The following is a 23,424-nucleotide window of genomic DNA, read 5'->3' on the forward strand; positions in this document are numbered from 1 at the left end:
TCACCACTATCATTCTTATTTTCACTAGGTCTGTTGATAAAATTGTTGAGAAATTTTCATTCTGATCAGCACTCAGGAGGAGTAGATGGTACTAACTGGGGGTGGGTGGAGATGGTCCTGGGAGGCCCAGATAAGCTGAGTCTACATAGCTGGCCCTTACTAGTCACCTCCTTCATATGACGCAGTAGACACTCCATGTAGACCCTGAGAGAGACCCTGAGAGAGCTAAATGAACACACAGAATCCCCAGTCACCCATCACGTGCAGTGGGTGACGCCCGTCTTTATTTCTGGGTTTTCTCACAAAGTCAGTCCAGGTCTCTGGTGTTCCGGGATGCAGCTTCCTTGCAGAATAAAGCACAGGTCCTTAGGGAAAGTCAGGCTCCATTTACAGTCCCATCTCTGGGCTCCACCTTTAGAACAACAGGTCTTTCCGGTTGTGAAAGCGACTGAGTGATTAATTTCAGGGGGATCTGTAACGGTTAAACAAGCTATGAGAACTGAGTGATGGAGCACTGCCGCCAAGGAAAGCAAAGCAGACAAGACACGTTACAGAAAATAGCTTTACAAACACATAAAAGCTATTTTTAGCATCATGTGAATCTGATTTTTTTAAAACTACCAATTCAATATGTTTAATGATATAGGAATGATCAGGCTGTCTATATTTCCTAATTGAATTTCAATAGTTTGCCTCTTTCAGAGAATTGGTCTATTTAACATATGTTATAAAACACATGGGAATAAAGTTGTTCATAGTATTCCCTTATTATGCCCTATTTAAGGTTTTTTTTTTTAAATCCATTTTTATTGAGATATAATTGACTTACAGCAGTGCAAAAATTTAGGGTGTAGAGCATAATGATTTGACTTCTACATATCGTGAAATTATTAACAAGGTACATTTTGTTAACATTCATCATCTTGTGTAGATAGAAAAAGAAATATTGTTTTCCCTGTGTGAGAACTCTGAGGAGCTACTCTCTTACACCAAACAGAAATGTTAACTGTTGTCATCACGTTTGCATTACAGCCCTAGGACTTACTTTAACTGGACGTTTGTACCTTTTGATCACATTCGTCTTTTGATCCTTTATACTTATTCTATAAGCTGTGTTAGGACTGGATAGTGAGAACATTCATCCATCATTTATTCCAAAAAATGTCTATTGAACACTTACTCTATACCAGGTTTGATACAGAATCAGGTTGGCCTGTGTTCTTTATTGATTTAAATTTTAATAAAAATACTGAGTTTTAAAAACGTACCAGATTCTTAGACATTATGGCAAAATATCTTGAAAAAGGATATAGAGGTAATCTTTTGTGTGCTGGAATTCAAAAGGTAATCCTGTGCAGTTATGACACAGGTTAATTGTATGGGCCATTCTCAGCTTCCAAAGAGCTCAGTTACTTCTCCCAGTAGAACCCATCCAGTTTCAGGATGGAGAGGTGTTTGTGAGGCATCATGTCTGCTTCTAAAAATCTCCTGGCTCCCAAGTATAGTACAAATGGTGAACTTCTGAAGACTTACAGTGCTTTTATTTTTTCTGATACTTTTAGCTCCATTCTCACCCAGTCACTCCATCAGTGTTGGTGGAGCTTCCTTCCAATGTCAGTTGACAGAAGGGAAAGCAAATTGTCATGGAGGGGAGAAGCCCAGCCTGTGGATGACTGGGTGGAGCTTACAGGGAGTGTCTGCCCCCTCCCGGATGTGCCAGAGGCCCCCTTTCTCTCGGGGCCAAGTCCCCTGTCTGTCCACCGTTACAGGACTGTCATAAGGATGCCCACAAGTAAAATGAGAACCATCTCCATCCCCCGCCTCCCTGAGAAAGCCTACTTAAGGGGGGGAGCTGCTTATTAAATGTATGAGTCCTAGAAATAAGCCTTATTATAGGGTCAAGCTTGCTATGAATCAATGGCAACTATTCCTTGTGCTCTCCGGGAAAGATTCCAGATCTTACTGTAAATATAACATCTTGTATTTTAAAATTTCAAATGGCATGCATATATTTCCCCTGCAGACAGACACACACAGAACAAGCACGTGCATAGATATCATTTGTTAAATCTTTAAAGTTCCAACAGTTTAACGTTTGTATCCAAGACCTGTAAATTAACTGCTCATCACTCCTTAAGCCTTTACCAGATGACTGGGAGGAACCATTAGGCATTTATGAAAGGAACACAATGAGGGGCTAGAGTTAAAGACGTTCTTATGTGCAAAGGAAACACAGAAACCAAACTGGATGGTTCAATGATGAAGTATTAAGGTAGATGGTTGGACCCATGACGTCAGCCTGTGTAAACCAATAACAGAATAGAGCAGCAAATGGGCTCAGGACTGTTTGGAGGAGGCTCTGTGGAGAGGCTTAGGGATTGAACTAGTACTTGAAGGGGGAGGACAGAATGGTCGGGGGAGCGGGAAGGACACACGTGGAATTATTATTGGAATGCAAAGGGAGCCCAGCCCGATGGCAGCAGGACTCCTGGAAGGTGAGGGGGACCGTGGGAGTCTTCACATCTGGCAGAAATGCTTTCAATCAGGGATTCTCGCCTTGGCTGCACGGAGATGTTTTGAATGCCGCACTCTGGGGGAATTACATTAGAACGTCCGAGATGACCTAGGCACTAGGGTTTTTTAACTCCCCCATGATTTCATTCTGCAAGCAGTGGCTGAGGACCACTGCCAGGAGAGCTTCTGGAAGTCCTGGTGGAAAATCATGTTGTTGAAAAGGCACGACATGGTCATCACTGCACTCACGACTGTGCACACACTTCCCCTTCCTTCCTGTAGACTTGAAACCAAGTTTAAAATGTTGCTGAATTTCAATGGACTGCGTATAATCAGGCCATGCTAACTGCACTGACTCTAGATGAACATTATAGTTGAGTCTCTATGAAGCCACAGACTTAGCCCTCCAGAGCTGATTGGCAAATAGATTCTCAGCCGAAGAGAATACATTATTCTTTGAATAGATCACATTCTTAGGCATAGAGACCGAACCCTCAGTTAAGAAAACAACCCCCCAATAAAACATTGTGAATGCAGAAAGTGAACTGTCTGACCTGTGTTTCTTTACAAGGTTTGAAGGAGAAGTTCTGCAGGACTTTGACAAGAGCCAGTTTCATGCTCATCATAGCAAACCTCATGCCGATGCAGTTTCGGGGTCCAGTTCCAAAAGGCAGGTATGTGTAAGGATTTATGCTGTCCTGGTTCTTCTTGCTGAACCTGGATCCACAACAGTAGATGAGACAGGTTAATGAGATACAAAACCCACAAGAGCTCCAGGTGAGGTTTTAACTTAAACCCTCAACCAGTAGCATTAGGGATCCTTTTGTGGGAGAGTCATTCATCCTGCTGTGGTTACTTTGCTATGAGAAAGGTCAGCTCCAGTTCCTTCCCATCCCCCCCACCCTATAAGAGCTCCCAGTCTTGCTGAGGAGATGAGATCAATGCTGTTTAACGAAAATTAATATTTAAACACTTAAACTACATTCAGGGAGGTGAGATGTTCACGCTCTGAAAGTCAAGCAGGAAATGAGACTGACTAAAGGAAACGTGGGTTCCTGTCTCCATGTACACTTGTGTTGGCCACATGCTCCTGGAGGAAGGAAGGAGAAATGTCTCTGAGTATTTAAATTATTATTTTTCCCTGTTTTCCCTTACCTTCCCCTTCCCTTCTCTTGTGTCACTGTCTGTGTGTCTTTCTCTGCTGTACACAAAATGCTTAGGTCAAAAGATTCACAGAATCATATGATTCCACTCTACCCCCAATCACTAATTTCCCTGTCTGTCTGTTCCACTAGCCTATGAATTCCTTGGTCATTAGACCTAGGTTTTATTCAAATCTGACTTCTCAGTATTTGAATATATTAAGGAAAAAAAGGTGGATTTGGAGAAAGTGATAAAGTTGTGGTGGTTAATGTATATTTTAAAGAATCCCTATCTTGCAAAACATTCTGTCATATTTACAGGCCATGTGACTCACAACGGTACAGGGATTAGGAGGGTAAGAGTGGCATGTAATGGAGCAGTGACGTGGGTTGATGGTTGTTGAGCAGGGAATGGGCACAGACAGATACAAGTATTCCATAGACTTGTACCTATAGAATATACTTGTGAATGTGTCAATTACACATACACTTGTGTATATTTAAAAAATTCTCTATAATAGGCTTTTTCTAACATGTGGATTTCACCGCTCCTGGCTCAGTCCCTGACACACAGAGGTAAGCACTCCCTGCGTGATGACGGAATGAACCCAAGAGAAGGGGAGTGAGTGTCTCTGTCTGGGGTTAGGACTGTGGAGCTGTGGGTCAGGGGGCGGGGGAGCTGCTGAGCTGGGAGGAACCACAGGTTCCCTGGTTCAGAAAACGAAGGACTTGGTCCACTCTGACTTCTCCTTTCAACAAGTGTTACGTGTGGCCATGATGCTAGCACTAGGGACACTGTGGCAATAAGACCAAGTCCCTGCCATCAGGGGGTTTAAAGGCAGGGGTAATAAAAGTCTAGGTCCCAGCTGGGGCCTGAAAAAGTTCATTCCACATTTTACTCATTATACAATAAATGGGACCATCAACTCTTTCCAGAGTTCAAGCTGTGCCCAAACCAGCCCTCTGCTCCTGGTTCCTGAAGAGGATGCTCAAGCCCCTGCAAGGAGGATGTCCCAGACGTCCAGAGGTCAGAGGACTTCTCTTTGGAAGGTCACCAAATACTGAGGCAGAAGGGAGGTGGCCCAGGACTGCAGACACAGACAGCACTGGGGGCCGTGTTCCCCTCGGCCCTCAGTGAGGCTGCTCGAACCACCAGGGGTGACATCACCCCCGGGCTCTCAGCCTGAACTCTCACAGTAATGGTAGACGACGTGACAGTCAATGTTTAAAAACATGGAAATGTGGGAACGTTGGTGGTGAATTCAAAGAGCTGAAGAGAACAGACAGAAAGACTTCAAGGAAATAAAAAGCCTATACACCTAAAATAATGTAGTGGTTAGGTCAATTACAGCATATATACAAATACATACAAACACAACATAGAATGTTGTTCATAGTTTGCTGTTAAATAAGGTAAGCAGTTCAAAAACAAAAAAAGTATAATACCATTCTAAAGTTTTTAAATCTATATATGCATTGGGAAAACGTCCACAAGGACATACGCCACAGTATTAACGAGGCCCGTCTAAAGGTACTAGGAGTATAGCCAGCTGTTACTATCTATTTACTAATATACAGTTTATATAATTTTAACTCAAACAATAAACACTCTCTTGTAAAGAGAAAAATCTAACAATAGAAAGACGTACAAATAAATGACTGCACAATCACACATTTGTCGCCTATGAGGGTTCTCAGAATTTGCAAGCACCAAAAAGGATCAGGGTGGGTCCTTTCCCCAGGGTCTCGTACCTTTCGGGACGGAACTCCTCAGGCTCTGGCCAGAGCTCTGGGTCATGGTGAAGAATGAAGACTGGCACCATCACCGTTGTCCCTTTGGGAATGAGCACCCCGTTGAGTTCCACATCTTTCTTACAGACCCTCTCCAGTCTACCAGCAAGTGGGATTAACCTGAGCAATTCATTCACCACCATGTCCAGATACTCCATCTGTACCAGGCCATCGTAGGTGGGGGGCGCCTGGGAAGGCAAAAGCAGATTTTGACACATGAGATTTGGGATCAGCCTTCAACTCAGTCTATGAAGTGCTACTGAAATGTTAGAATCTCCAGAGAATAATTAAAACTCGTAAAGGACCTTAGCATTCACAGACATTTTAGTATCTTTCATGTCCTTTGACTCGCTCAGTGGCCCATAGAGATGTGTGGGGTAGTTACGACTACCGGAGGCCCTGGGGACACCCCCTAAACAGGGCCTGAAATCCCACACACTGTCATGTAGTGTTTTTTCTTTCTCATGAGAACAAACGTGACTAATAGACTATGACCCCTACTCTTAAGTGAAATACCCCTTAGCCACTGTTTCCTTTTATAAGAGAGGCCACACACCCGTTCCAAGGAAATGCTTTGTGTGAATGTGCAATTTCCCTCCTTAACATACAGTTTTTAAGCTGAAAACTCCTGATTGCTGATTCTCCTGTATATGCATAGAACATTTGAAAACACTATGTGAAATAAAATCTAAGTAAACGATTTTGGGAGAAACTAGTTCTTTTTTAAACTGAAAATATGCAAAAGAGGGGTAAGATGGATGCTCCAGGGGACATACTTTCAGACCTAGGGGAAGTTACCCGAGGGTCAGGACCCCGCCCTCAGCCCTGCCCTCCGTTGCTGAGCAGTCTCCTGTTGTCACTGAAGTTTTGACTGCAAGGTCTGAAGGTCTAAACAAGCCTCTCCAGCCCCAGAGGCCAGGTCTCCTAACAATTCCAGTTTTGGCAGAGATCCGACAACAGTGAGGGTGACGTGTGGCTGCCACATGGTGTTATATTTTAGAGGCAATATCGTAAAGGGTAAGAACTGCTCAGGAGCCAGGGACCCCCTGGCTCAGAGCTTGGCTTTTTCTCCACTGGGTGCACGACTAGTGTAGGCAAGGATTCCATCTCTCGGCAGCTCAGTTTTCTGACGTGTCACATGGAGATAATTCGAGCTGACACGTCACAGGGCTCTGTGGCAGAGACACTCTCTGCTCACCCAGTGTCCACGTGGTCCCCACATTTCCCAGCCCACCTGAAGTTAGGGAAACCAGCGTTGGCAGTGGGCTGTGAACTGAGGCGATTATGTCAGTTCGAGGACAAAATACTTGAAAAGCTGGTGAGCAACGCTCAAGTCCCTTATCCCGAGAAAACAAGGAGGCCTCATGGTCCAGACAACGCAGCTGCAAGACGGTGGAGGCTCTTAGTCAGTATCCCCGAGTGACTCTGTGTGTCCGAGCTCCCCACTCCCATCCTCCACTAACCATCCATGTGGGACTTGAAAATGTGAGTGAGAAGTAAATATTTGCTATATAAAGCCCTGAGATTTGAGGGTTAATCTGTGTCTGAGCATAACCTAGCTTCTCCTGACTAATACTGAATTTTATGAAGGTTAGGTTCATTTATAAATAGAAAGTACTTAAGTAGACATATATAAAAGAAGTAAATGTTAACCAATAGTGTTGATGTTATTATAAGGATTATTTTAAACAGAGGAGAACACAATGCTTTAGCTAGCCTCTGTCTCTTAGCGACCTTTCCCTCCTATTGCATCAAAAGAATTGCAATATGGGTTTTACCAGAGAAGGCAGATCATCTCTAATTTAGGTTGGCCCTATGCTGTATCCTCACCTTGTATATGAAGGACCCAAGATTCTGAAAAGTCATAACTTATCCAAAACCACAGTCACGACTTGAGCTCATGTCCTCTATTTCCTACCCTCCTCTTAGTCTGCAGTTTACCCAGGGTGGGAGACTGAATAATGGTCCCAGTTCTCCGCCCCTTCCTGTGTTCATGCCCTTTGCCATCTGACTGTGTGGTGCCCTCCCATTTTGACTCTGGGATTGACCAGTTGACTTGTTTGCACCAGTGGAAAGTCACCCAAGTGTGATGCAAGCGGAGTTCTGAAGGCGCCCGCATGATTGGGCTCCTTGCTCCTGCCACCTACCACTGCCCTGAGAAGCAGACATGTGGAGATTGGAGACATGTGGGGCACGTGTCCAGTTGAGTCAGCCCCCCTAGCTTAGCCAAGGCCAGCCTGGACCAGCCAACACCCAGACCAGTCAAGTCCAGCCATATCAACGGGTAACTATGCAGACACTGGAGCAACAAATGCTTACTCTAAGATGCCACTGAGGTTTTGTGACTTTTACGGGGCATTTTGTGATAACTGATATGCCAGGACCAGCACTTTTTTTTCACAGTACCGATAGTTCTGTGTGTTGCATGCATAACCTATGTTTCCTCCTTTGTTTTGTGTGCTTTGGGTCCTTCCTAAATAGCGCAGGTAAAAGATTTTATGATCCTGCTTTTTGCAAAAATCTCATAAGAAGTGGTGAGGAGGCATCACTAAGGCTTCACTGTCTCTCTCATTTCAGGTGTCATCACCTCACCTTGTTGGGGAAAGTCGCATCGATCTCCTCCTGCAGCTTCTGCTGGACATCGGGGTGTGTGGCCAGTTCATACACAAGTAGGGAGAGAGAATTGCTGGTGGTCTCGTAGCCAGCAAAAATAAAGATAATGCCTTGGGCCACCAGTTCTAGGTCAGACAGAGCTGAAAGGAGATGAAAGATATGTCAGGCAAGCACGTCAATGTCAACTTTACAGCAGATTAAGCTAGTGAACAAAACGCTACCCAAATGTTCCAAGCTGAGGTCACCAACTCTGGGGCAATGTCCCTCCTGACGTGATGAAGTCTTGATGCAAATTCCCAGGCAGAGGTTCTGACTCGGTGGGTCTGGAGGAGCCTGAGAATTGACACTGGAAACAAGCCCCCCAGAGGCTGGGCTGCAGGTGGTCCAGGACCAGGACTGACTCTGGGCGTGACGTTCTTGTCATACTCGCCCTTCACGCTCTGAACAAAGTTGTGCCAGCGTAGTTCTGGGAAGTACCTCTGGCTACTGTTTATTTCTGAACATGTGACATTCTTCAATTTGGCAGAAACTCTCATCTGCCTGGAAACCTTCCTGCACGTTTTCAGAACCTCCCCTCAGTGGCCCTCTGAAGCACTCCTGGTTACCTTTATGGGTGCCCGTTTCTTTGGAATTCTGGGAGTCAATCATCAGCTGGAGAAGATCCACTCGGTGCTGGAAACAAAGAGAAATTTCAGGGACAGAGCGTTACTTGTGAAGACAGAAATGAATCAGGAGTGCAGTATTCCACCTCTTTCCTAAGACAACAGCCCCTTAAAGAGCAGAGGTCTGACTAGTATCACCTGAGTCCTCAGTGGACAAAAATGCCCCCTGCAAATCTTGGAGACCATGATGTGTCCCCGAGGGAAACCCGGCCACCACGCCCAACTGCTTTTTGCTCCTCGCCCTCTCTGATCTCGGGCTTCTCTGGCTTTTGAAACAGTTCTTTGCCGAAGAGTTGTCTGTCCCTCTCCCGTCATCCCTGTTTGCTCAGGAGAAAGGCCGTGACTTCCACCCTTTTTTCCCACCAGCTTTAATTCTTAAAGAACGGCCACATAAATTAATATGTTGGCACCTGCAGAGTTCATCAGCAACTTTTGCAGAAGCATCTTCAAGTGCCCACCCTTCCAGGACTCTCCACAATCTTCAGTCACATCCTGGAGTACACAACCCTGTCCTGTGACCTGCAGGCATCCTTGTGCTGACCTACAGGACCCATGAAGGCAAAGCTGGCTTAACCAGCTTATAGCCTCGTGGCCCAGGGAAGACTCCTGCCCACTCCAGACTATGAGAGGCCTCAAATTTAGCATAGACTGCACTCTTCCAGGTGCCTGATGGGGTCTTCCAGTGGAGGTCATGCAAAATAGGAGGCTGAGAGGTTAAGTGATTCTTTGCCAATCTACTATGAGGGGAAATACAGTAAAATCATTTTGAATCAGTAGCTTTTATCCCTTAACCATTTATTGAAGAAAAGTGGTAAGCTCCTTACCTCAATAATATTTCTGCAATGACATACTAATCAGCATGCCTACTGTTATAGTCAAACATTGCTCTCTGACTCACATTCTTATTTCCTTCCCCAATCTCCTCCTTCTTCAGTCCCTCCAAATTTTAGAATTTCCTGATCTAAACTCTATAATTTTCTACATACCTCTAAAAAAATGCAGAGATGTGCATATGTCATCCATGTGTAGCTCAATAAATTATCAAAAAGTGAACATCCTCATGGAACCACCACCAGACTTTACCTTTTGTTTATCTTTGAGGCGATTTTCTTTCATTCTTTTTACGGACTTTGTGAAAAAATTCACAGCACTTTTTGGAAACAGAGAAATATTTAATGCTTCGTAGACTAGGGTGAGGAATGGAAAGAATACTGTATGGAAAAAAACAAAAGGAAAGCACAGTGAAAATGCAAAGTTTACCTGGAGCAACTACTATTTACTCCATCAATCAAAAAATAAAAACACCAGAGCACTCAAGCAGGAGCCATTCCCTCCACGACCTTTGCTCAGACTTCCAAGCCAATGGCTGAGCAAGAGTAAGTCCACATCCAGGGGCCATCACTATAGGAGCGAGGTCAGTGTCCCCTTCTGCATCTTTGGGATGACCACAGGAGCAGGAATGTATTTTGGAACCTCATAGCCTTTACTTCTTGGACTAACGCCTCTTTGGTTGAACCAGACCATAGTCCGTTACTTCAATTACTTATGCTATTTAAAAAATAATAGTCATGATAGAAATAATACAGTGTATGTCTTTCATCACAATGGAATATAACTGGAAATCAACAGCAGAAAGAAAATCGGGAAACATGGAAATATGTGAAATTCAGTGACACACTCCTAAATCACCAATGGGCTGTAGAAGATAAAGAAGGGGAATCAGAAATTACTTTCAGATGAATAAAAATGAAGACACAATGTACCCAAACTGATGGGCTATAACAAAAGCAGCGCATGGAGAGACATTTATGGCTATCTGTTTAGATTTTTAAAAGAACAAAGATTTCAGATCAAAAACTTTCCAACTTAACACACTGAAAAGAGAAGAGCAAAGAAAACCTAAAGTAGCAGAAGGAAGAAAATAATAAAGACGAGAAGAGAAACTACAATGAGCAGGAGGATTAAAAAGCAATGGAAAAAAAATCAGTGAAACCAAAAGCTGTTTCTCTGAAAAGATTTTTTTAGCTAGATTGACCACGAAAAAAGAGAAAATACTTAAACTGCTAGCACCAGAGGGGGGATTACAACTGACATTTTAAAAATGAGAAGGAGGATAAAGAAATCTATGAACGACAGTATGGCAAAGATAACAGGTAAAATGCACAGGTGCCTAGGGTTCACACCAAGTACAAAAATAAACTCAAAACAGGCCAAAGACCTAAACATAAGAGCTAAAACTATATAACTCTTCAAAGTAAACCAAGGGCTAAATCTTTGGGATCTCAGACTTGGCAATGGATTCTTAGCTATGACACCAAAAAAGCACAGAGAAGAAGAGGAAAAAAATCCCCAGAAATTATACATGATCAAAATGAAACATTTTACACTTCAAAGTACACTAACAACAAAGTGAAAAGACACTTACAGAAAGGGAAAAATCTTTTAAAATCATATATCTGATAAGGGACACCTATCTAGCATATATAAAGAACTCTTCCAACTCAACAGAAATACAATTCAACTATAAATGGGCAAAGGATGTGAATAGACATTTATATTAAAAAAGACTGTAAGAAACAGTTTGGTGGTTACTGAAACACAGTTACTACATAACTTACAGTTTCACCCCTGAGTACCACCAGAAGAATTGAAAACAGATATTCAAATGAAATCTGCCCATGAACGTGTGTAGCAGCACTACTGACACAGCCAAAAGGTGGAAACAACCCAAATGTCCCTCAGCTGATGCATGGATGGACAAAATGCAGAAAGTCCACATAATGGAATATTATTTGGCCACACAAATAAATAAGGTACTGATATATGCTACAGTGGGGATGAACCTTGAAAACTTCATGGTAAATAAGAGAATCCAGCCACAAAAGACCACATATTTGATGATTCCATCTATCTGAAGTGTCCACAACACACAAATCTACAGAGATAGAAATTACTGGACGCTCAGGGTCAAGGGCAGTGGGAAGTGACAGGTGAAAGGTAACGGGTTTGTGACTGACAAAAATGTTCTTCTACTGACTGTAAAGATGGTTGAACAATCTTTGAAAGTACTAAAACCTTTTTTTCAGTTTCATTGAGTTATACTTGAGGTCCAGTACTGTCTTAGTTTGTGTTCGGCATAATGACTTAACATACATGTATTGTGAAATTATTAACACCATAATGTGTAGTTAACATTCCTCACCTCATATAGTTACAAAAAATATTCTCCCTTGTGATGGGAAATTTTAGGATCTACTTTCTTAGCAAGGTACAAATGTAGCACACAGCAGTGTCCATTATACTTATGTAGTACCTTACACTGCCACTAATTTTATGTTATAACTGAAAATGTATGCTTTTGACCACTTTTATCCAATACCCCACCACCCAACCCACACCTCTGGTAACTAAAAATCTAATTTCGCTTTTCTATGAGTTTAGTTTTCTTCTTCTTCTTTCTGTGTGTGTGTGTGTGTGTGTGTGTGTGTGTTTGTGTGTGTGTTATTCTACATATAAGAATTTGCGTTGCTCTGTTCAACTTCACTTCGCATAATACCCTCAAGCTCTTTCCACTTTGTCGCAAAGGGCAGGATTTTCTTCCTTTTCTGGCTGAATAATATTCATTTGTGTGTGTGTGTGTGTGTATATATATATTTTTTTTACAGTAGTGCATTATATATGTGAATTGTATCTCAATAAAGCTATTATTATAAAGGAAGGAAGGAAGGAAAGAAGGAAGGACGAAAGGAATGAAGAGGAGGGGAGGGGAGGGAAGAAGGAATAAAGAAAAAGAGATAAAGTAGTCTACATACGTAGTGAGAGAACGAACGGATCTAAGTAGTCAAATTTTAAGAGCTTCTTGCCGTATTCCACAAAGGGATCTTGTGGGTTGCTGAGGGAATCAACGTTCACTCCAAATGCTGTGCTGGTAATCACATCCATGCTGTAGGCTCCAAAGATGCTGAGTGGAGAAAGAAAGACGTGGACAATTACAATCAGCACTACTTTACCATCCTTACCCGCCACATGCAACAAGAATGTATGTAAATTCAGATGGCCGGGCAAGACAGGTAAAGAGCCACCCAGTTTAAGGCCCACCTGCTGGATCATGGAAGAATCTCTGCTGCCATCACACTCACTCATGAGGTGTATATGAGGTGACAGTGATGCAGCTGGCCCTGTGCTGGGGTGATGGGGACACTAAGGCAAGTCAGACACCCTCACCCCCAACTCAAGGAGCTCAGGCATAGAGGGATGGACGCCCACAATCAGACAAATTGCAGTAGCGTGTTTTGACTATGGGCAATAGCAGGTGTATAAGCGCTGTGTCTGAGCAGGACAAAGGATGGAATAATTAACTCTTCCTGGGGGAGTCAAGAAAGGAGACATTCATCTGGATCTCGCCTCAACACAGTTCTGTGCTCACAGCCGACCCCTCTTAAGCACATCACAGGACAGCAGCACCCTGCTAGGGCTGCCAGAAACATCACCCCTCCTTGGCGTGCACCCCTGCTAAGGCTTCAGAGACCCTCTCTTCCTCAGTGCCACTGATCTGTGGTTGCCCTGAGGGCAGAATCATTTCTGTAAAATGTAAGGAGTAAAAATGCTTCTAGTTAAAAAAAAAAAAAAAAAAGTGACTCCAGCATTGATTTAGGGGATCCTATAGACAGGTGACCATATGTTCCCAGTTTTCCCAGGACATTCTCAGTTTATACCTGTTGTTCCTGCAAAATTAAAAACAAGTAGAAATAAAGCATGGTTTTCACATTTGACTCCACCCCTCAAAATCTCAGTTTAGACAACAAATGCTGTGGTCACCCTACTCGTAGGCTTTACAGGGTCTTCTCTCTTTTGAGGTTGAAGGAAGAGCAAAGGGTATTTAAGAATTAATATTTAGTATTTGCTGGTATCCTCTGGAAAACTGTGAAGAGATTGAAGTTGTTTCCAGTTCCATACTGTAACGTTCCTGCCCCGCCCACTGCCTGCCAGCATGTACAAAGAACCTTCCCCTGCCACCAGGCCATACCCTCTGCACTCAAAGCTTTGGTCCAATAACATTTCTTCTTTCTAAACTATGAATTTTTGTCTTCCAGAATATCTAAAATGACAGTTAAGCGAATAAGTTAATCCTGGCTCATGCTCACAGAAGACCCTTTCTCTCCTGACTGTCCTGCATCCTTTGGTGAGCCAACACTCATTCTGAGGAGGCCCACTGGAGTTGTCCCACCACACACCTGCTTCTGCCTGGTCCCTAGGGTAACTCTACATGGCTTTTCGGCTCCGTGGCAGGCAGCTGGAGGGTCTCCACGGTGCCCAGAGCACCGGCAGCTTCGCCCCTACTTACTCTTTCATGGTGACGGGCTTGCCTTTCTCTGCTTCCTTCCTCATATTTCTCACCAACATATCTCCGTACTGGCCAATGATGGGGAACATCTAGACACAAAATACAACACCACCTGAGGTTAAAAACAGAGACTCAAGTCCTAGAAGGACTTGGTTTTCCCAAGAATGGGGCAGTAAGTGAGATTTTTATAATGCAGCTTATAATGTTTCTTCTAGGATGTAAAGATAAAAGACTATTTTTAGGAAACCCAAGTTTAGCAGACTGCTCCTTGAAAAGGGACTACACTCTTATTTTCTATGTGTCCCTAGAGTCATTCTTTAAGTTTCTAATAGCAGGTGCTCTTCTTTCCTTACCTCCTTGAGCTTTCCGCTGGTGAAGCTTGGAGACAGCAATGTTCGTATTCTCTTCCATTGTTCGTCCTGAGCCATAGAGATGGCATTTTTCATAATACCGGTTAAACCAAAAGACTACAGTCAAAAACAAAATGCATTTACCCTCCATAAGTTTTGGAACTTTCAACATTTGTAGAAAATTTCTTAAATAAGAACCAATTATTCAAGAAATATTTAGTGACCATCTACTTAGTAGCAGGCCCTGTGCTTGAGAGATATTTATCCCAAATGCTTGGCTGCCTGTGAGGGTGAAGGAGACACCCGGCCACTCGATGTGGTTTCCAGCCTTTATAGTCCAGCCTCCTTTTAAATGCGTAGGACCCATGTGGCAATGTAAGGGCTCTTCCAGGGAAACAGGCAGGAGTAACACCTAGTTCATCCTCCTGGGCTGTGCAGAGCTGGTGACAGATGCTGCAGAGCCTTGGCAAGCGTGTGTTGCCTCAAGCCAGGTCTGTCTTTACGTACATCTACAGCATGCGCATTGGAAACAGATGTCTTGATATAGTGACTTTTCAAAAACAAATTAGTACTTTAAAAATCAGGAATCTATTTGCTTTCTGAAGAATTGTTATAATTATATGGAAATCCTTTTCCCTCCCATATTTCCTCCAGTGATAGAAGGAAAAGGAAAGGGATCATTCTGTTTCTCAGCTTGGGACTGGCTTATCAAGCCAACATGCTTGAGGCTTTTTACCATATTCCAAACCTATATTTAGTTTTAAAATGGATACCTCACTCATTCATGATAGGAGCTTACATACTAGATAGAGAAGGACACTTACACAACACGATAAAGAGCATCTACAAAAACCTACAGGTAACATCACACCAAACGATGAAATACTGGACTGATGTCACCAAAACGGCAGAGCAGCAGGCTCCAGCCTCCCTCACATCACAGAGAAGAATGGTTAGACAGCTCTCAATAAATGAAAATAGGTCTCAGAGACCTCAGGAGTCCACTTAGAAGTTTCAGAAACACAGTAGCGCAAAAAAACTTGAGAATAACTCACAAATCGGTAAGGAGAATAGTTTTGTTTTGCCTGCATCAGCCCACCTCCCCCAGGGAAGCACTGCCAGGTGCCGAGAGGGGACTCCCCAGCCTGAAGCAGTTCCCGTTGCCGGACGGAGGACCGCAGGGTGAGTGCCCAGTTTCCCCAGCCTTTCAGAACACCGCACAAATGACCCACGTTGACTTCACGCCACCCAGAGACTAGGAACAAAGAAGAAGGGCAGGGACGACCAGTGCCAAGCACACAGCAGGAATGACCGTGGTCTCTGTGTCCTGCTCAGTGGGAGATCCCAGAGCCTCTGCTACGAGGAAACCAGCTCCCACAGACAGGCCCGCGCGAGCTCTGGCAACGGCGCCAACGCTATTCGGTGAAGGAAGAGCAGTCCTTCGGTAAGCGGCGGGGGGGCAATTTAGACATTTACGGGCAAAACATAAAAGAACCATGACCTAAACTTCACACGTTATATAAAGATTAACACAAAATGGATCATAGACTAAAATGCAAAACATAAAACTATGTATGTTATATGTTCAGGAAAAAATAGGAGAAAATCTTAGGGCTGGGTGACGAGTTTTCAATTTGACACCAAAGGCACAACCCAAAAAAGAAAAGATTAATAAACTGGCCTCATCAAAATTATTTTTAAAATTTGCTCTACTAAGGCCTTGGTGAGAGAAAAGAAAAGCGGCTCGTGGTGACGGGAAAAGAACAGCACGCGGGGAGCCTGTGGGGACGCAGCATCTCTGCACGCCGACTGCGGTGGCAGCCACGCAAGCCTGCGCAGACGATCACTGTCGCTGACCAGCACACACGCCAGCAAGGGCACCTAAACCTGACGAAGCCTGAGTGAGCTCTGCGGGTAGGACCAATGCCAAGTTCCTGCTTTGCTGTTGCAGTATAGCTGGGCAAGATATTAACACTGGGGAAAAAGGAGGAAGGGTACGTGACACGGAACCTCCCGGTATTTTTCTGTTTTGACAACATCATGTGAATTTATAATCATTTCAAAATGAAAGAAAGAAAGAAAGAAAGAGAGAGAGAGAGAGAGAGAGAGGGAGAGAGGGAGAGAGAGAGAGGGAGAGAGGGAGAGAGGGAGAGGAAGGAAGGAAGGAAGGAAGGAAGGAAGGAAGGAAGGAAGGAAGGAAGGAAGGAAGGAAGGAAAGAAGGAAGGAAAGAAGGAAGAAAGGAAGAAATTTTAACTTAAAAAACGCATGCCTACCCGCCGGTTTGTGAAGACAGAGTAACATTCTTTCACTAGGACTGTTTTGATCATCTCTGGATCTGTGATAGCCAACACAGGCTGCTGACCATCATAAAACCTGTGTCAGGAAAACAGAACCGATTAAATTTACTGATTCAGTAAATCAGCTGGAGCCACATCTGGAAGTCCAGACTCTCATCCTGGGATTATATAATCTTTACTCCTGGAGATGATGGTTGGAAATACCACTAGAACATTTGCTAAGGGTAGGTGTTTTGTCCATGGCTTTTTCCTATACCATTCTCCATTATATTATGTGTTTAAAATATTTTATTATCAAAAAGGAAGTTAGCTTAGTAAATACTTGAAGGCAAGTAAATTAACTAAGAATTAAAGAATTAATTATGGAGAGTCCACCCACTCAGTCATTTTTGAAGGTTTATCAAAAGCATGAAAATGCATATGAAGTTTATAGACACACTGATTATAAATATGTAACAATGTGCTGGCAAATGGAAGATTTGGAATACTTTACAAGTAAGAGCAGGATTATTAAAGATTGCTCTATTTTCTAAAATATGCTTCTAGCTTATAATTTTTTAAAGGAAAATATATTAAATAATAAGGAGATATCCTTGGTTGCATCAAGGTTAGAAAAATTTGAAACAAGAACGAAGAGAATAAAGAAATTCGGAGGAACGTGTATAATCCATTTAAAAATATTCTCTTTTCATTACTTATGTTTATTCTTCTACATGGGTCCCCAGGGGGCATCAGGCACCCGCATTTGACACACGTGCCACACAAAGCTGTCTGTTCATGTGTGACACGTCCCAGCTTGGCCTGACCGCCTGGCTGTCAGAGTGCCTGTTCACGGGAAGGGGCCACTGGCATGAGATTTACTCTAAGTTAACCTCCCCGTCTTCCGGCATTTTGTTTCCACTGTCAACCACTTGCAATTACAAAGCAAAATAGAAGATTTTTACAAGTTACCTATTCTTCCTTTGACTTCACAGAGGAATTTCAAATATTTTTTGATCACATATAAAAATCACTGAGAACCCCTGAGCTTGCTGCTGCCCATTTCCAAAACTATTCTAAAACTGAGGGTGGAAGAGGTTGTCAGGCGCATCTAGTGCCGAAGCAGGGACAGAAGCGACTGAGGAGCCCCTCACCTGCTGCCCCATCAGAGCGATCGTATTTCTTGGAGACTCCCTTCTTCCCATCATGTTTTTTCAGAAACCCCTGGATGGAGAAGGGCTAATGGTTGTGCGTAATCCATTACAGTCATGATGCCACAGCAGCCTGAATTTCACTACCAGTTAAAATTCAGGTTTCAAGGCCCCACCTGAGATCATACTGATTCAGTGCGCTGGTGGGTGGGGTCAAAGGCTACATTTATAAAATGCTCTCCCATGTGATTTTTATTTACACCCAAACATGAGAGCCATTTTCTAACGAGAAAACTGGAATTCACCGTGAAAAAGTGGCCCCATCCTGAGCTCATAAGTGCTAAATGTTGGTGCTGGTCCAGTGGCGATCAGTGCCGCGTGTTCTCTCCACTCAGTGAGTTACCCTTTTGGGCCATTACAACTCAGCAGAGCCCTGTGGTTTCTGAGGACTTGGTGAGAGAAGATGAAGAGGTAGAGGGGCAGAGCCTTCTCCCACGTGCTTTTGGCAAATCATCACTGCATCACAGCTCTCGTGCTGCTCTCACCAAACCTCCAACGGCTGCTAATGTCCATCAACCCACGTGGCGCTCTGAGTTAAGTATATCCTGCGTCTCCTCAAAGTCAGAGGAAAAGAGTCAATAAAACTAACTATATAGGCTTCTACTAGAAAGTCTTGGCTTAAAATTTAAAAAATAAAGATAAAAATATCTCCTTACTTATGGAGAAAATAAAAAGCTGAGCAGAAATAGTTTCCCATTCTGTTTACCTATAACCCCTAGCTCTTCTTCCAAAAGAATATATTAAATCTAAAAATTAAATAAAGAATTTTTGGCTTTTAATTATAAGTAAAATATGTGGGAAAGGTGTAATGAAATGCATTTATGAGCACATATTAGAACGTTCTGCAATAATGCATTTTATTATTTATTTATTAAGGGGGAAAAATGGAGAAAAGAGGAAGAGTGAGACACTGGGCATAAAGTGAGGCTGGAGGAAAGCGATGGCCTGCGGCTCTCCGGGCCTGACTCACTGCAGACCTGCACACCTGGTGACATGGGGGGTCCCTGGCAGAACAAGCTCCCAAAGCTGCACAACAGATGGTTTCAGCACAAGCAGCTCCGCACTGAGACTGTCCTCCACAGTGTGGGGGGCCTCGCCATAACCAGCCTATCCAATGCAAGTTTCCAGAATACTCACCCCCATATTTTTCCATACTTTTTAAAACATTTACTGTCAAAATCCCAAAGACCCTGCAAGGAGAAACAAAATTAGATAACTAATCAAATTGTATTGAACTCTACCTCTATTCATGGGACTTGAAACCCATGAAATCAGGCTATTTCCTGCTGGCAGTTGGAGAGAAGTGCTTATTCAGAGATATCTTAGGGGAAAGAAGGAAAAACAGAAGAGATGTTTGAAACAGGATTTAAAATCACTGTTGCATTTTCTCTGATTGTTGTAGATACTAAATGCTTAACTTTGCCTATGAATACTAAGTACCTCCTCGTCTTCTGTGAGAAAACTGAAGTTTAGGGGAAGTTAGGGTGGCCTGTACACACTTTCACCTTCTAGTCGAGCATCCTTTCATTTATCTCATGAGCTCTCTCTAGAATTCTGGCAGAAGTAGGAGGTTAAAGACACCGGTGACCTCTGTTAGTCAAGCAAATATAAGTAAGTCTAGGACTTTTTAATTGAGTAACAAAGTGAGTGAATGAATTAATCACAAAGTAGACTTGCCTTCTAACTTTCCAGCTCAACACAAAATAGATGGGAAGACACAACAACTCCACAAAGACAGTGGGAATTAAAACACATGCCCTGAGTTTTCTCTTCTGTAACTTAAAAAAAACAAAAACTCCCTATTGTTAAGTTTCTGCTGTGATATTTGATGGTTTAATTATGCAAATGAAGGTCCTAGAAGTGTGGGTCTTGGAGTGCATCCACTAAGTTGTTCATATGGGGAAGGTGGAAAGGAAATCGTTGCCTTTTCAGTAGGAACAAAGTTCAAGCAGTTCTTAGGCGATAATGAGACAATGAAGGCTCAGGTGGGAGAATGAGGGTCTGAGAAACAAGCCTCAGGTCTGCGGGAAAGGAAGTCTGAGGCCGAGAGCAGCCTGCACACGAGGCTCTGCCCCTGGACGTCCGGGCACCGCTCATGAGCTTCATCTCAGGGGCCAGGCCCCAGGTGAGGGGGCGTCAGAGCTGGATTAGCATCAAGGCTGTGCTGGAAGTCACAGTCTGTGGCACCTAGTACATTCCGTTCAGTTAAATTAAATTGAGAATAATTCTGTCATTCATGTCCTTTCTAATGATTTTGTGTAAGTGATTCTGCCTTGTTGAAAAGGAAAAAGCCCGCAACTCATTTAGTGGTTAAATATCTGAAGCAAAGTGATTCTGCCTTGTTGAAAAGGAAAAAGCCCGCAACTCATTTAGTGGTTAAATATCTGAAGCAAATAGACATGCCAGTTTTACCCACGCCCAGCTCAGATGCCCCGGCGGGGTGCCGCACTTGAAGGCACAGAAGTAGGGCAGAAAGCTCTTGTTCCGCCTCTCGAAACCCAAGAGATGTCAGGGGCAGCAAAAAGTGGAGAGAGTCATGGAAACAGCTGCCGGCATTAGCAGTTGTTGAGAGAATTTACGTATACACACACTACCCGATAGTGAGGACTCAGGGTGCCTTAGACACTGAAGTTACCAAGCAAACCAGGAAGAAGAGAAAAATGCTACCCAGGGCTCATGCTGCCGACGTGAAAGCCTGACACTAGTGATGAAGCCGTGACTGGGCGCCCCCTTCATGCTTGTCTCCTAGTATCAAGGAGACTTGTGCCTTCCTGGGAATTGACACCTAACAGAAATAAATCCTCTTCATGATGCTTACAGGTTGGAACTTCAAGTCTTCTGCAGAATCAGCCAGAGAGCTGGGCTGTCTGAAGCAAAACCTGAGGCTCCTAACAAATGAAAATAGAACCGGGGGTAAAACTGGCCATAGGCTGAGTGGGGCCCATGATGTCATTTCCGGCAAGTGTGAAACCTCAGAACTTCCTCCTTTTATGATGGAACTCAGCTAGGATTTGAACCATAAGAAGCAAAAGAGGGAGCTCAAACAACACACACCTTTCGGTAGGCCAGAACATTTCCAAAATAAGGCAGAGGTCTTGGTCCAGGAATCCCTAGCTTCTTAAAATGTCCATGTGAGTAAGTCCCATATCTATAAAGTGAAAGAGAAAACTGGGTCACAGGGATTGTGGAATAGGAACTGCAGCTGGCCAGACACTGACTCAGAACCGTAACAATCAACCTATGGAGACAACATGTAGGCAATAAATAAGAACAGCAACTCCAAAAGCAATAATTATATTCACTCATCATCTCCTTTCCCACCACCACTATGAGACCCACAAAACGCAATGATGATTAGCTAAAAACATCTGAACTCTTTATGGTTCCAATCTTAGAGGGAATACTTGACAAATCTTTCCAATTTAGTTTTCCTGAGAGGTCTAAGCTGCAATTCTTCCAGGAAATTCACTCATATTTATTTAGTAACTTAACTCTTAGATGACTTGGAAATTTTAAAATGTCATCAGACATAAAATATGTTGTCACAATACCTGAATTCCCAACATTACTTTTAAAGAATTAAAATGAGGTTTGTACTGCCCATGTTCATGTCATCAAGATTTCCTACTCTTTTCTACTGAAAGTGAAATTGAGATAGAGGTCAAGTGTGACATGGAGATGACCTGTCCTACCCACTCATAGAAAATAATTCCTCTTGCAGCCTGCTGTGTGAAGCCAGGAACCTCACACTGAAAAAAAAATTCTTCTATTAGATGATTGTGATTCATCCTCCTGTACTGTCCTTAAAGGGAAAAAATACTTAAAATACAAATTGGCTTTTGGGACTTGTGCCTTTGCAAGTTGTTAGCAGATTTCATATCATGAGGAAAATATGTTTCTATGGTGATACTAACCCTCCCAGAGACCAGAGGAAAAGGTGAAAGAAATGAATAAAATTTCAAGATTCATGCTAAGTCTCCTCTCCTCTACAGATTTCTCATTTTGGGTTAGGTAGTTCTGCATAGTACAGGGTGGGGGAACTGAGTCTCAGTAAGGAATCCCAAAGGAGGGGCCCAGAAAAGAGACAAGAGCTGAGTCTGAAGAGAAGGGCAATCAGTCTCTATCCCCCAACAAAGTCTGGATGACCAGATGGTTTGTGTAAATGATGCCTAGGGTGGGAGGGAAGGGAGCAGGGAACTCCTGAGCACACAGGGGTCAGTCTATACACCTCTTGCAGTAGATGCTGCACCCAGAAGGTGAAGTTGAGACAAAAACTCAAGTTACTTCTTCATGTTTCTAGAAACCCCAGAGCTTAAGAAGGGGAGAGGACCCCACTGCACAGGAACCAATTGTTTTAAATCCAGCCCTGGTGGATTTGGCAACCACCACGATTCAGTAGAGTCTAGGTCCATGCAAGCTGGTCGTCAATCGGAAGATCATCTCTGGGAGCAAATAATGTCACTAAACCCTCCTGAACTACAGAAAATGGGAACTTGGGGAAGGTTTGGTTAGTCTTTCAACAGAACTGGGTTAAGATCAATAATAACCCCTTTGGTGCTTGTAGCACCCACCACTTAAGCAACTTTCTCTTCAATAACTCTGATCTTCAAAACAATAAAGGGAAAGGGGATCTGAGTAGCAGCACAAGTCCAAGGTTACAGAGGAGACGAGCCTGCACAGTTACTCACAGATAGAGCAGCACCAGGCTGGTAGCCAGGAGAACCCAGGTTTCCGTGGAAAAGCTTGGGATCAGGTCCATGGCCGCTGTCCACCGTGATTCCCTCCCTGAGTTTCCTTTCAGATATGTGTGCTACTCTTTGCCTGCCTGCTTCCTTTCATACCCAGTGATGATGCCTTGAAGCTGAAAGGTTTATGTATTGGGAAGTGGGTGGAGTTGGAGCTGCAATCAGTTGAAGGAACAACTGTGCTCCACCTGCAGGAGCCCTCTCTGCCTTAATAGTTGGCAAAGCATCATGGACACTACAATTTGACCTCCCTTGAGTTCATATTCTCTGGGAATTCAATAACAACTCAATCAGTGTAATCAGTAAGTCCAAAGTTTATAGAAACTCAAACAAAATCATTAGCCATTAATCTCTAAACTGCCTTGTTTCTGTAACTACCTAAACTCCAAAATACATGAAATCCTTCAGACAAGCTGGGTCTACAGATCTTTGCCCATGCAGTTTCCTCTGCTTACAAATCCCCTTGTTTCTCCTCTAAGGCATCTACTCATCCTCTACATTGCAGCTCAGAAAAAACGTTCTTTGTCAGAGTCCTTCCTAACCAACCTCCTTGAGCAGAAATAACTACTTAATCGAGTGGGCAACTCATATTTCCCCCACCCCCCACAATTCTATTATTGTCCTTCTATCCTCCAGAACCGCACATTCTTGGTCTCCGCACCTATTGCCATTAACAGATTGAGAGCTTGGGCGCAAACTGGATGTTAGTGACCCTATATCCCTGGTAGCTAGCAGGGGGCTTTCTGAGGAATGGGCATCCAGAAAGGTTGGTGAA

The 23,424-nt window shown here is 43.4% G+C and overlaps 1 protein-coding gene across 1 annotated transcript; it reads right to left on the reverse strand.

Moving 5' to 3' along the window:
• On the reverse strand, positions 1-22,766 carry LOC105104792 (cytochrome P450 3A29). The gene is made up of 13 exons (XM_064478669.1): positions 22,593-22,766; positions 20,959-21,052; positions 19,042-19,094; positions 16,691-16,790; positions 14,420-14,533; positions 14,067-14,155; positions 12,535-12,683; positions 9,806-9,933; positions 8,666-8,732; positions 8,040-8,200; positions 5,409-5,635; positions 3,069-3,231; positions 1-472 (listed from the first exon to the last, which is right to left on the reverse strand). The coding sequence occupies exons 1-13, from the start codon at positions 22,661-22,663 to the stop codon at positions 377-379; spliced, it is 1,512 nt and encodes a 503-aa protein (XP_064334739.1). The 5' UTR covers positions 22,664-22,766; the 3' UTR covers positions 1-376.
• Between the last annotated feature and the right edge of the window lie 658 nt (positions 22,767-23,424).

This window comes from Camelus dromedarius, chromosome 24, assembly GCF_036321535.1.
Source record: "Camelus dromedarius isolate mCamDro1 chromosome 24, mCamDro1.pat, whole genome shotgun sequence".
Lineage (NCBI taxonomy): Eukaryota > Metazoa > Chordata > Mammalia > Artiodactyla > Camelidae > Camelus > Camelus dromedarius.

Excerpts from the sequence above, each read along its gene's own strand:
- LOC105104792 (XM_064478669.1), bottom strand. The coding sequence starts at position 22,663 with ATGGACCTGATCCCAAGCTTTTCCACGGAAACCTGGGTTCTCCTGGCT. Across the intron at positions 19,095-20,958 it reads ATGTTCTGGCCTACCGAAAG|GGTCTTTGGGATTTTGACAG; the intron begins GTGTGTGTTGTT and ends TTCTCCTTGCAG. Across the intron at positions 16,791-19,041 it reads AAGTATGGAAAAATATGGGG|GTTTTATGATGGTCAGCAGC; the intron begins GTGAGTATTCTG and ends TTCCTGACACAG.